The sequence below is a fragment of the Apis florea genome, unplaced genomic scaffold (assembly GCF_048593485.1).
Source record: "Apis florea isolate Af1SG1 unplaced genomic scaffold, ASM4859348v1 contig_2492_pilon, whole genome shotgun sequence".
NCBI classification, from domain to species: Eukaryota; Metazoa; Arthropoda; class Insecta; order Hymenoptera; family Apidae; genus Apis; species Apis florea.
Window position 1 is genome coordinate 4,001,643 of NW_028256593.1, and position 18,109 is coordinate 4,019,751.

The 18,109-nt window shown below is 36.3% G+C and overlaps 2 protein-coding genes across 2 annotated transcripts in view; one reads left to right on the forward strand and one right to left on the reverse strand.

Annotated features, from left to right (window-relative positions):
* Positions 1 to 18,109, reverse strand: part of LOC100865193 (uncharacterized) — a 56,441-nt gene that overhangs the window by 23,424 nt on the left and 14,908 nt on the right. Inside the window, exon 2 of the mRNA XM_031916280.2 lies at positions 2,803 to 2,861. Coding sequence (XP_031772140.2) covers positions 2,803 to 2,861 — 59 coding nt within the window. The remainder of the gene's footprint in view (positions 1 to 2,802; positions 2,862 to 18,109) is intronic.
* LOC100870268 (uncharacterized) overlaps positions 1 to 18,109 on the forward strand; it is a 400,411-nt gene that overhangs the window by 12,093 nt on the left and 370,209 nt on the right. The window lies entirely within an intron of this gene.

Sequence of the window (18,109 nt, forward strand, 5' to 3'; positions counted from 1 at the left end):
ACATATATACATATGAGGAGATTATAGATTGTTCAGTGCCAATAAAATCAATAATAATTTTATTCTTTCGTAAGACTTCCTCCAAACATCCCACCCAGTGGTTATTTTCGAAAAATGTGCGACAGACGCCCTCGCATTTGCAATATGAATGCAATGATCAATGAGTCATTCCTCGTCTACGAACCGTTTGCCTTTTATTGGCATCTGACCGACCTCTTTTAAGGCCGTTTGTACACTTTCTCGTTTGGATGCGTACCGTACATCTTACGTAATGATCGTATCGATCGATTATTTTCTTGAATTTCATCTCTCTTCATCTTCCTCGTATTCACTCGTGTTTAATTTGCCGGGATCAAATTAACATCTTAACGAGTTCTTTTTACAAACATCGCGCAAATTCCATTTTCTTCTAGCCGAGGTTGAAGCAAGTTTCTTTAGAAGTGAAAATTCCAATTAAAATATCAAGCTAAACCCATCTCGAATTTTAGTCACGGGCGTGCTAGAAATTCGTGTAGCTTTATTACGTCGGTCTCCCGGGAACTGATGGTAAAACTACGGAAATGATGGATTAAAATGCATAATACGGCTGCTAATTAAACTAAGAGCAGAGATAGACGAAAGTCACGGCTGCGTGATACTCGCTCGATTTTGCGCAGTTGCGTATAATGCAATCGCTGCCAGGCTGCCGTGCGGAGAAAGTGAGAGGAAACAAAGAAAAGGAAAGAAAAGAAAAATGGTGAGAAAGATTTGGAAACGCTTGATCTTTGAAAGTTTAATCAATTTGTATAAAAAAAAGAATCGTATTGAATCCCAACGAAACCATTTCTTTTTTTTTTCTTTTTTTTTTTTTTACGATCTCTAAAATTCCTAACCTCGAACACGACGTATCAGGTATTCGTCCACCATTAACATTAGCAAATGTTAAATCTCAACTCTGAAAAATAAAATATCCATAAAATATCCACTATCTGGCTGGTTCACATAACCTCTAACTCCCTAACCTCAAAGTTAAGACTTGCCAGGCATTCATCCAGCCTATTAACGAGTAACGTAGAATAAATCGGCGAAGGTAGGAATAGTAAAACTGGCTAAAAATCCACGGGGAAGGGAAATTGGTAAAAATTCGCAGGATGGACGTAAACGAGGGGATTTGTATTCATCGCGGCAGGTCGTTTGCTTCGTTCGAAGAGGCTCGAAGAGGCTGCGGGACCACCGAGCGCGAAACGTGTGAATCCACCTTTTGTACGAGAGTATTTACATTCACGTAGGAGCTAAATGGAAGTTACATCAAGGGGCAAGGAATGCAGCCTCGTGGGACATCCGTCCGTGAAACGTATGCATCGCGGTCGAACCTCGTGGGATGCTTGTGCACCATCCACTTGTCTCCGATTTTATTGCGCTATGTACGTACGTGCATCCTTCTGCCTTCTCAGAAAATCCTTCCCTTCTTGTGAATCTTTCGCGTTTTTCTTCTCCTTTGCGAACCTGCCTCGAGGGGGCGTGTTCAAGAACAGCCTGACGTTGAAAATAGCGAGGCTTTCAATTTTAAGACGTCTAAGGTATAATGAGATTTTTTTTTGACAGATGGCGCGAGAGTCGTTTATCTAGTTTTGGTATAGACTGATTTCCTCGCGATCAATTTGGCTTAGAATTTTTAATTTTTTGGAATATTTCGTCTCGAAGTTTGGAATATTATATTTCAGTTTTTGGAATTTATTTTGAGAATATTTTATATTTTCATTCTGGGAGAAATACGAATCCGAAAAACACTATTTTTAAAGATTTATTTTTTCGTCCAAATGCACGAAGGACCATTTTTTTAATTGGAAGGAATATTCGTTCGGAATATGCGCGAATTGGAATAGGTATCCTTAACTCGAGCATTATTTACAAGTGTCGCGCAACATCGTGTCAACGTTCACGTAACACTAATTAACACATTTAATTAACGATGGCAACGATCGATTTTGCCCAGATGGAAAGAAACGAAGAAACTAATCGGTGGTTATTGTGCAATTAGCGCTGCCTGGACAGAATTATACCGAGACTATTCGCGATTCTCTCGCCGTACGAGGTTCTCTTCTCTCTTTCTCTCTCTCTCTCTCTCTCCACCGCGATTCATTCGAGATTCTCGTGTCGTGGCCGTAACGTACGGTTTACGTTCACGTAGGAAACACCTTGACTCGACACGAAAACCCAGTTAGCACCGCGATTCGCCATCTGTACGCCACGATTCTTTTCTCTTTGCTTTTTCCCCTATTCTTTTTTACAATTTCCTTTTTTCTTAGAACATTGTGCATCGATAGAATGAGTTGGATTTCTTTTTCCAACCTATTACTACTCACGTTGAATGAGTTTTCCATCTTTCGAGATGGAAGAACGGCTTGTTGGTCGTGAAAAGATCGATAAAAAAAAAAAAAAAGAAGAAGGAAAGAAGAAAATCGAGCGAGACGAAACGACAAAAAGATGCAGGCATGGAGGCAGTTGCACGCTCTCTCTCTCTCTCTCTCTCTCTCTCTGCACTTCCTCGATGCATTGTTCCGTTCCCTCCGAGTTTCGAGGACCTCGTATGCAACTCGAGGCAAGTTGAGTTAGATCAACCCTCGATCCGAGGCTGCGAATTCCTTCCCTGGCATTGTTCCCGCGATGCACATATTGCAGCCCATTATTTCGAGCACATGCGTGCAATTATTAATTCTTCGCGAGGGCGGCCAAAGTCGGGATAAATCACGAGATTTATTTTATTCATAGCATAGGTGAACGTATTTTTTATCGATTATTACAAGAGCCGATAAGACTCACCCTGCAACAAAAATCCATGCAGCGCGAGGTTCATGGCTAGCGCGATCGATTCCTTCAGCCTGAAACAGAGAAGAAAAATGTTTTTTCGTGATTTTCGTCGCGATCGGTCTTAGAATTAGAATTACTTAGATCTTTTGCGATCGTTCTTTAAAATTTTTCTTTAAGCTATTTCTTCTGTCTGCCTGAACAATTGATATTGATTTCCTTTTTTCCTCTTTATTAAATTATAATTATAAAAATCTGTTGAAAATGCAATCCTTTCTTATTAGTTTTTTAATTAAAAACGTTTACTTTCACTGGAAAGAGTCGCTCGGCCTGGGATTAACCAAGAGTTAAAGAGGTACGCTTCAACTTTAAATTATTTCGCAGTTTTCATTGCCCAAGAGCATTGCAATCGCAACAATCATCCGCACGTACGATGAATTTAAGAGGCCCATTTCATAAGAGTAATTACTTTTAATTGATCGGGCGGACGCAATCGTCAGGCGGAATTGTGGGATCGATCAGAATATTCCTCCTCCTTTTCAAGACCTATGAATGATAGATGGTAATAACGCGAACGCTAAACGACGCTAATTGCGGCTAAATTGCGCGAGGAGGCGTAGAGGAATCTCTGAACAAAGTAAATTCGTCTCTATCCGCTCGAAAATACAACGTATTCCCACTCTTGGAATTAATCCGTCAGTGCTGGGTTATATCTTCAAGCGAGGATAAAAATGAATGCACCGATACGTGGAAATTTGACAAAATACAATTTTTATAATCCTCGATTGAAATAACTCTTTAATAAAAAGATATCAAGCTGTTCAAACTTCTTCAAACCAACACCAATCAAAATCTATCCATTTTTTATAATCGATCGAAATAAAAGGTATCTTTAATAAAAGGTGTCAAGCTGTTCAAACTTCTTCAAACTTCTTCAAACCAAGGTCAATCGAAATCTATCCAACGATATCCGGTATAAGAAAATCTTGAAGAAATCTTGCTCGAAATGAAAGCTGGACGAAGTCGTCGGTGGCGGCTTGATCATCCGGATCGATAAAATCCGAGCATGTGCAGTCGATCGACGCACTCGAAAGTCCTCATCGGGGCACAATGGCCGCGTTGCAGCGGAATTAATTCAGGTCGAGCATGTAGAAACGCACGCGGGTAACGGTGCCTCTCTGCGGCCACACAAAACGGCCAACGGAATTATTTCTGGCACACCGGATTTTTCCCGTTTCTTCGCGCTCCTGAAATTTATATCCTATCCGCTATTTCTTCCTCGTTTAAATCCAATTACTAAAAATACCCTCGACTCGATAAGATATCCTACTTTGAGAGATTTTTCAAGTTAGTGCGAATTGAATGTAGTTTAAGTAGCGTCTGATCAAATGCTTCGATGAGTTAGAGAATCCAATAGAGTGACATAGTAAGAAAAAAGTATTATTTCGAAACTTTCAAGGTGAAGATTTGGCATTAGATCAATTTTTAATTTCGATTAAAGTATAAAGTAAAATATTTCGAATATTTTTAATACAATGTTATTATCGATGAAAAAAAAAAAAAGTAAGATGCGAATCTTTGACTTAACGTTATTAACGAATTGTGAAAGTTTTACTATATTTATTACCTAAACCGCATCTCATACATATTTTAACAAGTTTGTTAGAAACGATTATTGAATTCCTAAACATTTTTATGCGCGTATCTTTATTATTATTTGAAGAAAATTTCACAATCTGTCATCCGATGTAGATCTAATTCAAATATAGTTTAGATACAATTTTAGATCCATTAAATATGCATAAACATCAAAATAGATTATTATATCTTAATAACTTTCAATTTCTCTTGGAAGAAACTTGTTCCTCTGGATTTATTCGCTCCAAAAAAGAAAAAAAAAACATTGAGAATGAAAAATGATGTACGATCTGGAAACGGTGTCGAGGAAATAATTCTTTTCGTGGAAAGTGAAAGAAGGAAAAGTTTCTTGCTATCTAATATGGAACTCCTCCAAATGAAATTTCCATCTACTAGATCTATATAATCGTATCGAACTAAATACTTTCGAACAAAATAATTCTTTTGCAATTGTTTCGTTCACGGTTTCATCGAACTTTTATAAATTTTGAAATGACTTAAATTTCAATCGGTGAACTCACTCATTTTCTTAAATTCATATTACTCAAATTATGTATATTTCTAATTATCCTCTAATCTGCTTGTCCATTGTATACTAACACGTGATGACAAATACTTTTGATCGAAATCTTTCCCATCAAACCAATTACAGAAATATTGCATCTTCGAACATCGTCAAATATTTTCAAACGGCATCAAACGTTTATTAAAATCGCGAATAATCCTATTAGAAATGATTCTGACAAATGGTCCAAACGGAATATTGCATTCGCACGTCTTCAAACATCGTCAAATATTGTCAAACTGCATCAAACGTTTATTAAAATCGCGAATAATCCTATTAGAAATGATTCTGACAAATGGTCCAAACGGAATATTGCATTCGCGCGTCTTCAAACATCGTCAAATATTGTCAAACTGCATCAAACGTTTATTAAAATCGCGAATAATCCTATTAGAAATGATTCTGACAAATGGTCCAAACGGAATATTGCATTCGCGCGTCTTCAAACATCGTCAAATATTGTCAAACTGCATCAAACGTTATTAAAATCGCGAATAATCCTATTAGAAATGATTCTGACAAATGGTCCAAACAAGGGAAAAATATTGGATAGAAAAAGAATGTGGATCAAAGAAGGAATAGAGAAAGAGAAATTCATTAAACAGTTTCATCAGATCTTGTAACAGCAATGAACCGATCGCGTTGTATTCCGTTTCGCGTAGCGTGCCACGAAAACGTCCACCGACCATTTTCCTCTCTTCGCCGATCATGAAGGTCTTGTGCAGTGAATACAAAATCGTGGAACACGGCCGCCATTAACGTGCGTGCAATTCTTGATGAGGTATGCTCTTTGGTCTCTTGTACCGTAACCAATCGTAAAAGATTTCGGCCAATCGGAATTTCATGTCACCTTCTTGGAACACGATTACGCACACAAAAGAAATTTTGGATGGATCTTAACAATTTTTCATAGCCACAAGCATAATTTTTACTAGATTTTCTCTTATCCTTCGAAGGATTGGAAAAAAATCGGTAAATTAATTGAAAATAATTTTAAAATGATTGATTCTGATCGTAAAAATATTAACTACTTTTTATTGCAACTTATTTATTTATTAATTGCCATTATTATTTTCCAATCCACACGAGAATAATTATTTCATGTTACATATATTGCTTTTTAAGAAATTTATTTTTCATCCTCGTTTTTATCTCTTGAATTTCTCGACTTCCATATTTTATAATCCATATCCGAATAATCCAAAACAAACAAATGGCGAAAGTCAATAACCAAACATCACAGTTTAAGACGATCTTTTCATTGCGTTCAAAGATAGCGCCACTGATAGAGATCAATTTTCTATTTGTTACAATTCGTTTTAAATGATCTTTCATGTATCATGAAAGATCGAAGAAGTAAAACAAACATCTCGTTTCGCAAATAATGAACGCGATTCTAACGGATATTTTTTTTTGCATTCTCTTGGAAGGAATGCGATAGAACGGAAGCAGCCAGCTATTTGAGAAATGTGATTCACGCAGAGGAAGAATTCCGTTTCATTCTCCTTCTCTTTGCGCCCAACGCTGTTTCGCTGTTAAAGACGATTTTCACCTTACGTAAAACCGGCACATCGGCCGTGACTCGTTTCCATGGCGAACGACTTTCCCCGATTCTGTATCGCGAACGGTTGCACGATTTAAAAACGATCGACGCCACGCCTTCGACCAGAAAATCATCTCGACCATCCATCACCGATTATAATCTCGAGTTTCGCCTTCTTTCTTTTCCTTTTTTTTTTTTTTTTTACGTTCAATATTTTTCCCTTTCCCAGGGAATGAAAAGGAAAATGAAAAAGTTCGTTTTAATCGCCTTTAAATGCTATGTAATATATGTTTCACGGTTTAATAGATTTTTCTTTTTGTAAGAAAGGAAAAATCGGATTTTTCAACTTTCATAAATAAAAATAATTTATCTTACATAAATGTACAACGAACAATGATTTTCGTCTGTATTTTATTCTTCCTTGTATTACTTAACAAATATGCAAACAAGTTTTTTTTTTTTTTTTTTTGATAAATCTCGCCTCGAAAATTCTTTGAAAAATTTTTACGTAATTTCGATATCCTCTATATACTTTCTACTGTTTGGAAAACGATATTTAAGCGCTTTAAAAGATTCTTTCGCGTCGTCGATAACATTCACAGAGATCTTCTTGTACAGTCATCAAATCAAACTGACTCCAATATATGTAACATTTCGTCCTCCACCTCTTCGAAATTAGAACCTCGTCGAAATTTTCGAAGCGTTATCGAGTATATTTAATTCGATCGATCTCAATTTTTCGTAGCAAGGTTCTAATACCACGTTGTTGAAGAGAAAGAAAGTGAATTCGAAATCGAGCGTGCCACTCCAAAATGACCAACGTTTAACGCAACGTTGAACAGCGTCCCCACCCCATTTGCATCTTTCCGCTCCTTTCCGCCTTTTTCTTTCTGTTTTCGAAAGTAGAACGTTCAAGGACGTCTGGAGTGACCAGTGGATGGACCACGCTTGGATTTCGCGTACACCAACGAATTCGTGCAAACGATTTCTAACCAGATCGTTTCATAATCGATTACGGATTTCGTCGGCAAAAAATCCCTGTTGCAAGGACAATTAAAAAATATCACGGGAGGATCGAAAATTGATGATACACGGTAATTTAAAGACAGTGATGGAATAATGATGTACACGGCATAAAAATATTTCACGATCGTGTCGATCTACTATTACCGCGTTTACGTACTTTCGATTAAACTACAACACCTACTCTCCGTTTTCCAGAAAAGGAAAACAGAGACTAAAACCAATCAGAATCAATCTTGATCCACTCTCGTATATATTATTACAGATTCGATCTAGAAGCAAGGTTTTCCATCGTTTGTCATTAAAAAAAGGAAAAAAAAGAAACGTGAATTCGCATTAGAAAGTCGGACGAAACTCGAGGGAGGGGGATCATCGAGGACAAGGATCGACACGCGATCGATATCCTAGGACCGGAAACGAGGGGGTCCTCCGTGGATAACATGATAACTTGGAGGGAAAATCTTTCGAGACGAATGGATCGATCGGGTTTAGAAAGCGGAGGGGCGCTCCTCCTCGAGGATTTATTCTCCTTTCGCGTCACCTTGACACTTGACAACGATCGTCGTTGCGAATATTGTAACGTGGTCGAGATTGGAAACGAGAATGGTAAAGGTGTTTCGTTCGTTCGCTCGGGGAAACGCTTTGCACATTTTTATTGCACACTTTTACGAGGTGACGTTTCCTCTCGGAATTTTTTATTTCTTTTATCTCTTCTTCTTTTCTTCTTTCCGCTTATACGACTCGATCGAAGTAACGACGCGAGTCGAGTTAAACTTGACAATTTATTGCGTGTAAAAAAAAAGGGAAATAAGTAATCTCGAAATTGTAAATTCATCGTTTGGATCGGCAGAGAAATTTTCATCAGTTGATTTTTTAATCGTCGCAAATGACAGAAAATTTTAATTTTCACCGTGTGTATCGCCGAGGTTGTTGAGAAACGCTCGAGTAGTTAAGTGTATCGATACCTCGTCGACCAGGATACGGCATGGCAGATCGACACACAATTTCATCCACGCGACGATCCATCCCATTGCTTTCCATGCAATCTTACGCAACCGGTTAATTATCGCCAGGCTGATCGCCTCTTAGCCGTGTCTTCTCTTACCTAATCCTCGATCGTTATCACCACGATAAACACGCCAGTCAAAAACTCGAGCTTTTTCTCCCTCCCTTCTCGCTTCTGAAGAGAACATCTGGTTTCAAAAGAGCGACTATCGAACAGGAAAATCTTGATCGAGCTCACGTGGATCCATAAATCAGCCTCGCGACTATCGATACGAGACGAATGGATCGTGGACTATTCCTGTTTTCTTCGAAGAAGAAGAAGATGTCTAAGAGAATTATGCATTCGACAAAAACGAATTTTATTTTGTTTTAATTTCGTTTCAATTTTGTTAAATTTTTTTTCTTACCGTTGCTGAACTTTGGAAAATTTTTCACTTGTTTTTGCTTAATACTTTTAATCGTTGTTTTTTTTTTTTTTATAAGCGAATTGTTCAATGTGTTTTTTAGGATGAGAGATTATTCGTATCGGACGGCGATCGATCTGAAAGCGGATTGGTTCTCTAGGAATCGTGGGAATCGGACGATTCAGACAAAGACTAATTGATCAGAGACGATTCTGCGTTTGCTTTCACTTTCCATAAAATCGTCCTGAATCGAAGCATAACATCCGAGGAAGGATGAGAGCCGCGCTACGAAATCGTACATCTACGCGGGAAAGAGAATGGAGATTCGCTCTGCTTTCAGCCAGCCATCATCCTTCGTGCTTGTTAAATACGATTGCAAGTGGAACGAACACGTTGAAGTGAATCACGAGTTGGATCGTGTAGAAACAACGATATGGAAAATACGATCGAGAAGTGTCGATCGAAGTAACTCGACTTCACTTAATTTACTTGAATTTCTAAGAATTTCTCTTTCTCGCCGAAATCTATCTGGATTTCCGAAGGATATCGTTTTTAAAAATTTTGAAATACAAATTACATATACACACTACTCTATTCCCTCTGAATTCTCGAACGCACATCACACACCGAAAATAAATAAATAATAACGAGCCACTTAAGAAACACATATTTCTTCGAACGCAAGCATAAACTATGACATCGTGCAATTTATTTTTAGAATCCATTACTTTCGGCCATAAACCTGAAAACCTCGAAGCGATGTCAATCGTAAACGAACAATAAGTTGCCTATTATAAAACTAGTACAGACAGAAGAAATTGCAGTTACGATAATAGCGAAACCAATAACTTGGTACACAGCTCGACAGTTGTTGTGCCAGCGCTGTGCACATGCGCTGATCAAAGAAAGAAGGAGAGAGAGAGAGAGAGAGAGAGAGAGAGAGAGAGAGAGAGAGAGAGAGAGAAATATCAGCGTCGAGCCAGACTTTCGTCGACTTTTCCATTCGAGCTTTGGCCAGTGCGCTAGAGCGGCGATTGCCTGCCACGGATTATGTAAATTGTTACATATACAAAACAAATCTCTTCGTTCGATTGCGCTTAAATGGCCGATTTGTTGATCGCCAATACCTCGTGTATCCCTTATTACACTTTCAAAATGCCGTCTCGAGGAGGCGGGAATTCGAGCGACAATATTTTCAACAAACGAAATTCCGCGAGGCTGTGCAGCTTTATTAACATACAAAGAACGGACAAACCGTTCCTGGTTGGAATAATAATTTCGTTTATTTATCCGGCAGAAGGATATGCATGAGCCGTGCGCCTTGTCCAACGACTTTGCACGTATTTCGTTCCAGCTATATCCTTGGATTGTCGCCCCTCTCAAACATCTCATCTCCCTCTTTTCGAGACGTCTCAGATCGTTTCCTTCAAATTTCCTAAGATTTCCCGTTTAGACGAGTGATTCAGAAGAATCTTTCAAAGTTTCATATCCAAAAAGGTATTCGTATTAGCAAAAGACAAATACCTTCTCTACAAGTACATTTGAATTAAACGATATCTGGATTGCTACCTGGAATCCTTAATTCTTCAAATATGTGAAATTTAAAACTGTCATTTTCAAATAACGAATAACCTTAATTTAAGCAAAAGTAAGATTAAAGTAATTCAGAATTATGTAATAGCAAAAGCGTCTAACTTTAAGTGCGATCCAAGTGCATTCGAATTGAACGACACCTAGTATTGGAATCCAAATATGCAATATGCTAAATTTAAAACTGTCATTTTCAAATAACTTTAATGGCTTAAAGCAATTCAGAATTATGTAATTATATAGCAAAAGTATCTTAAGTGCAATCCAAAGACAAGTACATTCGAATTGAACGACACCTGGATTGCTACTTCTTGATAATTTTTCGTTCTCTAAATATGTTAAATTTAAAACTGTCATTTTCAAATAACAAATAACTTAAGCGAAAGCTTAAAGCAATTCAGAATTACGTAATTATATAGCAAAAGTATCTTAAGTGCAATCCAAAAACAAGTACATTCGAATTGAACGACATCTGGATTGCTACTTCTTGATAATTCTTCGTTCTCTAAATATGTTAAATTTAAAACTGTCATTTTCAAATAACGAATAACTTAAGCGAAAGCTTAAAGCAATTCAGAATTATGTAATTATATAGCACAAGTATCTTAAGTGCAATCCAAAGACAAGTACATTCGAATTGAACGACATCTGGATTGCTACTTCTTCATAATTCTTCGTTCTCTAAATATGTTAAATTTAAAACTGTCATTTTCAAATAACAAATAACCTTAATTTAAGTGAAGACTTAAAACAATTCAGAATTATGTAATTATACAGCAAAAGTATCTTAAGTGCAATCCAAAGACAAGTACATTCGAATTGAACGACATCTGGATTGCTACTTCTTGGTAATTCTTCGCTCTCCAAATATCCAATATGTTAAATTTAAAACTGTCATTTTCAAATAACGAATAACTTAAGCGAAAGCTTAAAGCAATTCAGAATTACGTAATTATATAGCAAAAGTATCTTAAGTGCAATCCAAAGACAAGTACATTCGAATTGAACGACACCTGGATTGCTACTTCTTCATAATTCTTCGTTCTCTAAATATGTTAAATTTAAAATTGTCATTTTCAAATAACGAATAACTTAAGCGAAAGCTTAAAGCAATTCAGAATTACGTAATTATATAGCAAAAGTATCTTAAGTGCAATCCAAAGACAAGTACATTCGAATTGAACGACACCTGGATTGCTACTTCTTGGTAATTCTTCGCTCTCCAAATATCCAATATGTTAAATTTAAAACTGTCATTTTCAAATAACAAATAACTTTAACTTAAGCGAAGGCTTAAAACAATTCAGAATTATGTAATTATATAGCAAAAGTATCTTAAGTGCAATCCAAAGACAAGTACATTCGAATTGAACGACACCTGGATTGCTACTTCTTGGTAATTCTTCGCTCTCCAAATATCCAATATGTTAAATTTAAAACTGTCATTTTCAAATAACGAATAACTTAAGCGAAAGCTTAAAGCAGTTCAGAATTACGTAATTATATAGCAAAAGTATCTTAAGTGCAATCCAAAGACAAGTACATTCGAATTGAACGATACCTGGATTGCTACTTCTTGATAATTCTTCGCTCTCCAATACACGAAATTTAAAACTGTTATTTTCAAATAACAAATAACTTTAATTTAAGCGAAGGCTTAAACAAATTCAGAATTATGTAATTATATAGCAAAAGTATCTTAAGTGCAATCCAAAGACAAGTACATTCGAATTGAACGACACCTGGATTGCTACTTCTTGGTAATTCTTCGCTCTCCAAATATCCAATATGTTAAATTTAAAACTGTCATTTTCAAATAACGAATAACTTAAGCGAAAGCTTAAAGCAGTTCAGAATTACGTAATTATATAGCAAAAGTATCTTAAGTGCAATCCAAAGACAAGTACATTCGAATTGAACGACACCTGGATTGCTACTTCTTGGTAATTCTTCGTTCTCTAAATATGTTAAATTTAAAACTGTCATTTTCAAATAACAAATAACCTTAATTTAAGTGAAGACATAAAACAATTCAGAATTATGTAATTATACAGCAAAAGTATCTTAAATGCAATCCAAAGACAAGTACATTCGAATTGAACGACATCTGGATTGCTACTTCTTGATAATTCTTCGTTCTCTAAATATGTTAAATTTAAAACTGTCATTTTCAAGTAACAAATAACTTTAACTTAAGCGAAGGCTTAAACAAATTCAGAATTATGTAATTATACAGCAAAAGTATCTTAAGTGCAATCCAAAGACAAGTACATTCGAATTGAACGACATCTGGATTGCTACTTCTTGATAATTCTTCGTTCTCTAAATATGTTAAATTTAAAACTGTCATTTTCAAATAACGAATAACTTAAGCGAAAGCTTAAAGCAATTCAGAATTACGTAATTATATAGCAAAAGTATCTTAAGTGCAATCTAAAGACAAGTACATTCGAATTGAACGACATCTGGATTGCTACTTCTTCATAATTCTTCGTTCTCTAAATATGTTAAATTTAAAACTGTCATTTTCAAATAACAAATAACCTTAATTTAAGTGAAGACTTAAAACAATTCAGAATTACGTAATTATATAGCAAAAGTATCTTAAGTGCAATCCAAAGACAAGTACATTCGAATTGAACGACATCTGGATTGCTACTTCTTCATAATTCTTCGTTCTCTAAATATGTTAAATTTAAAACTGTCATTTTCAAATAACGAATAACTTAAGCGAAAGCTTAAAGCAATTCAGAATTACGTAATTATATAGCAAAAGTATCTTAAGTGCAATCCAAAGACAAGTACATTCGAATTGAACGACATCTGGACTGCTACTTCTTCATAATTCTTCGTTCTCTAAATATGTTAAATTTAAAACTGTCATTTTCAAGTAACAAATAACTTTAACTTAAGCGAAGGCTTAAACAAATTCAGAATTATGTAATTATATAGCAAAAGTATCTTAAGTGCAATCCAAAGACAAGTACATTCGAATTGAACGACACCTGGATTGCTACTTCTTGATAATTCTTCGCTCTCCAATACACGAAATTTAAAACTGTTATTTTCAAATAACAAATAACTTTAACTTAAGCGAAGGCTTAAAGCAATTCAGAATTATGTAATAGCAAAAGCGTCTAACTTAAGTACGATCCAAAGACAAATACACATTCTCCACAAGTACATTCTAATTAAACGACACCTGGATTGCTACTTCTTCATAATTCTTCGTTCTCTAAATATCCAATATGCGAAACTTAAAACTGTCATTTTCAAATAACGAATAACCTTAATTTAAGCGAAAGTAAGGTTAAAGTAATTATCCGAGAATCGTATTACATTAGAGGAATTAAAATCGCAGATCCACGCTAATCGATCATTTGTATCTCGCCACGTTTCCGTGTTACGATATAAATTCGCTATCGCGCGATCGCGGAGCGTAACATTATCCATATTTAATGCGCGTCGTTTAATAAAACGGAATAAATTGTTGCGAAAACGGTTACGAAACGCTCCGTGAAATGTCAATTTTCTGCTCTCGCCGTCGGGGCAGATAAGATAAAAAGAAAAAAAGAACTCATTTCAATCTGCTTTCGATCTGGAAAACATTTTTCTCGATCGAGGGGAAGATACGAGCAGCGAGTCATCGGAGGATATTCGAGGGTCTCGTATTTTCGTTCGAGCTTCAAAGAAGTTGGCTTTACGTGTTGCACGCGTAAAAATCGAACAGGCCATAAATCAGGCTCTTGTGTTTCGCCAACCGCTTGTTTCGAGGAATTCATTAGAATTCGTTAGAAGTGTCGCGGCACGATTGCATTTCGATCCGGCGTTGCAACCTCCGATCTGGGAGGCTAATATCGGTACAAATTCTCTCTCGAGAATATTCGAACATTTCTTGTATAGATCTGTATTAACTGATTAAGGAAGAGAAAGGGGAAAGAAGTAGATTTAACAAAGTTGACTTGTAAGTTTAGAGCGCTTAAAAACTTGTCCAACGAATTTTTCCTACGTTTTGTTGGAGAGACAGTTTGCGAAGAAAATGATCGAGGCGAGGCATTATAGAAATGGAGGCATTCGAATTCCTGATTGAAAAAAAAATGAGCCAAAAAGTAATTAAAATCGAAAAAGTTTGCTCTCAAGAATTCTTCCAAGTCACTTTTCACTTTTTAACAACCCATCTAAATTATCTGCTATTCTTCATCAATTTGACGTGTTTATGCGAATACGGATATTAGTTGTTTTTTAACGATACATTGGCACGAATTCTTACAGCCGTTACATAGGCACTTTCTCCTTTTCGAAAAATCTCCGCCGATGATGTCAATCGTAAGGAACACCTAACCCTTGTTCCTACGATCCTGAAAATTTCTCTTTACGACCGAAACACCGTTGAAATATTTCGTTCTCGTTGCTGAAGAATCACACGTGTTGTTCGTTTTCCAGGAATAATCCAAATTCTTCGAGACAATCAAATTTCCCAGAACAATAATTGTAATTAATAATTGATTCGGTCTGCAAAATGCAATTTTCAAACCGAGAGAACACTGATTCCTCAAATTCTATCGAAATCAATCATAAATCTAGGGTATTTTTAGAATTTAATATATGATATATATGATATATATCATGGACCAAAACTTGAAGACCTTGGATACTTTTAGATGTCAATGTCGTAACAAAAGTGAATTATAAAACTGTTCTATCTTAGCCTATCACGTGAGCCGCGTGACCATAAACGCTTCAGACTGTTCCATGGATCGAGTGAAATATGAAACGTCACGGAAGGAAGGAAGTATCTATGCTTAAACAACAAAGATAGAGCTACGATCGATTCGAGATCCGTTAATGGTTCTGAATCCAGCGATCAATTATGGTCAACGATCTGGAAAATGTCACGTTTCGAAACGGATAACAGTCTTGTATCTCGCAGGATCTTTCGATCAAACAGATTTATAAGATAAGAGTTTGAGCGCGTTTCTTCGACCATGTAAAACTTGAACACTTCCTAAAAGTTTTGACAACTCGCGTGATTCAAGAGACACGATTTCAAAAATGATCGTTTTCTTTTGCTATTTCTCTAAAATTCTTTTCACAAAATTCTCTTCTTAAGAAAAGAAGCTTTCTTAACAACCGTTTCTTCATTTCTTCTTCAACGTCTTCTTTCTCGTATCGACGCCAACCGATCGGCCAACCGAAGCAATCAAGAATCCTTTCGAAATTGACGACAAAGGAAATGAACGCACAATGGCGAAGAATCTGGATGAGGAGCTGAATACAAGAGCTGAATTCAGTCTCGAATCTGTTACCATCGAATAGAGTATAGATGTCGCATCGTATCAGAAGCATAGATTGCAAGATTAAGTGGAAAATGTGGTCGATCATTCTCTATTCGTAACCATTCGTATTACGAATCAATTTCTCGTTCCTCGTTCATCGAAGTTAATAATAAATCGACTCGGTATAAGTATAAGTAAAATAGACAAACGATAATTCGATTTCAATTGGAATCTTTGTGAACGAAGGATAATACAAGGAAAATTATTTGGCACGGTGTGTATGATAGAAAGTTGAGATTTACAGTTTTTCTTTTTTAATGCGAAAAAATACGACAGGAATTTTAGAAATCGATCTTCTTGGAAACGAAATTTTCAGATAAATTTCAAACATCTTCTCAAGAGAGAGAGCTCTCCATTCTCACGCGTTCTATCTGACAGAACAACTGAAGAATTGTAATCTAAAGCTATATTAGAGGCGATAAAAAAGAGAGAAGTTGTCACGAAGTTGTAACACTGTCTTCGTCAATCTTCGTCAAAGCGTGCCACTTAATTAAAGTATTTAGCCCCAAACGATTCGACTCGATCCCAAGCGAACAGGCTACTTGATCCTGTGCTGAACGTGTTCTCCATCCTTCTTCCATTCCATTGAATTGAATTGACTGAGTGTGATAGCAATAAAATTGGATCGAGTAAAAGGCTAATCTGGGAATTAGAACTCGAAGAGAGACGGTTGCAGGTGATGAATGAAGATGAAAACGAGATATTGGTGATTTTACAGCCACAGATAATTAACATATTCGTTTTTATAAAATTATCATCACTATCTTTCAATCACTATATATTATTCGTTTAATTTATATTGCTTTGTCTGATAAATCAAGTTACTCGCTCGCTTTTAAATCGAAAATTCCTCGATTTCCAATGTAATTGACGAGAATAAGTGAACGAGGAAGGAAAGAAATTTTTGGGATGGATTTGGAGGAGGAGAAAGAGGGAAAAACCGAGAACGGTTCTTTCCGTAATACGACACATTCGGGAAAGTGCCACGATGCATTTCACGGGGTAAAAACCGGCTTGCGTAACACGGTATCGATTATCGTTAGAGAGTTATCGATCGAATGGAACAAAAAAGAAGGAGAAGAAGAAAAAAAGAAAAGCTTCTTTGCTTCTTGCCGCCTTTCTAAACGTGCTCTGGAACGCGAATACTTCGTTGATAAATTGCGTAAACAAAAAGTGACAAAAATCTCGCTATCTATCCTAAATACAATTGAGAAATCAAAAAAAAAAAAAAAAATATAGAATTCAAATCAGCGCCATAAAGAAATTCTCTTTATTTATTCTCGAGTAAATTTTTCTGATTTTTTCCTAAAGAAAAATCTCGGTGAAATCGATAGATACGATTGCTTCCAGTTTACACGAGTTTGATAAGAAAATTGGAATTATTCCATAGGAATTATCCAAGACCCAAAATCGAGCAATATGTACACATGTATCTTTTCATCTCGCTCGATTACCCAAGAAATCCAGTTTCGGTCCGGTTACGTAATTTCCGGCCGGTTATAACTTTGATATAATCGGTTGAAATTTGAAGTCGATTCGAATTTACGTCTCTAGAAACACGGACACTCTGATTAATTCAATTTCGATTTACTTATTTATAAAATTTATAACGCAACATATTCCATATCTGTTCCTTCTCGATCCTTGAAAATCAACGGCGAAAGTCCAATAGCTTTGTTTTCCTTTCTTCTTTTGCGCTTCAGTTTCAGATTATCTCGCGAGTAGTTCGATTTAAGGAGGAAATTTGAGATTCGGGGATCGAGGAGGGATCGAGCGGCCAATTAGAATCGAAATTCTACGAAATTGCAAGGATCATTTTTATACAACTCCGGTTTCCACGATTATTTTTTCCATTGAACACGTTTTTAGTTGGCACGATCTTACGCACGATTACCGACCTTTAGAAAGAATGTGGACATTTGAACAAGTGGTTATCGAAAACGAAAGCTAACTGGTTACCCAGTTAGTTGTCCAGCAACTATCGCTGCTGGCGGTTCTGGTCTTCTTGTATCCCCTCGACTCCTCGATAGTCTCGATAGTTTCTCTGTTTCGATTCGGAAACGGCCTTTTATGTAACTGGCCGGCGAAATGTCAGTCAGTTTATTTGTTGCTGTCGAATCTTTTCGCGCGATAATAAAGTCGCCCGCCACTTTTTCTCGCTCCTTAACCGAGTCTTAATTATTCGAGGAGATCTCTTTGGAAAAGATTTCGATGAAAT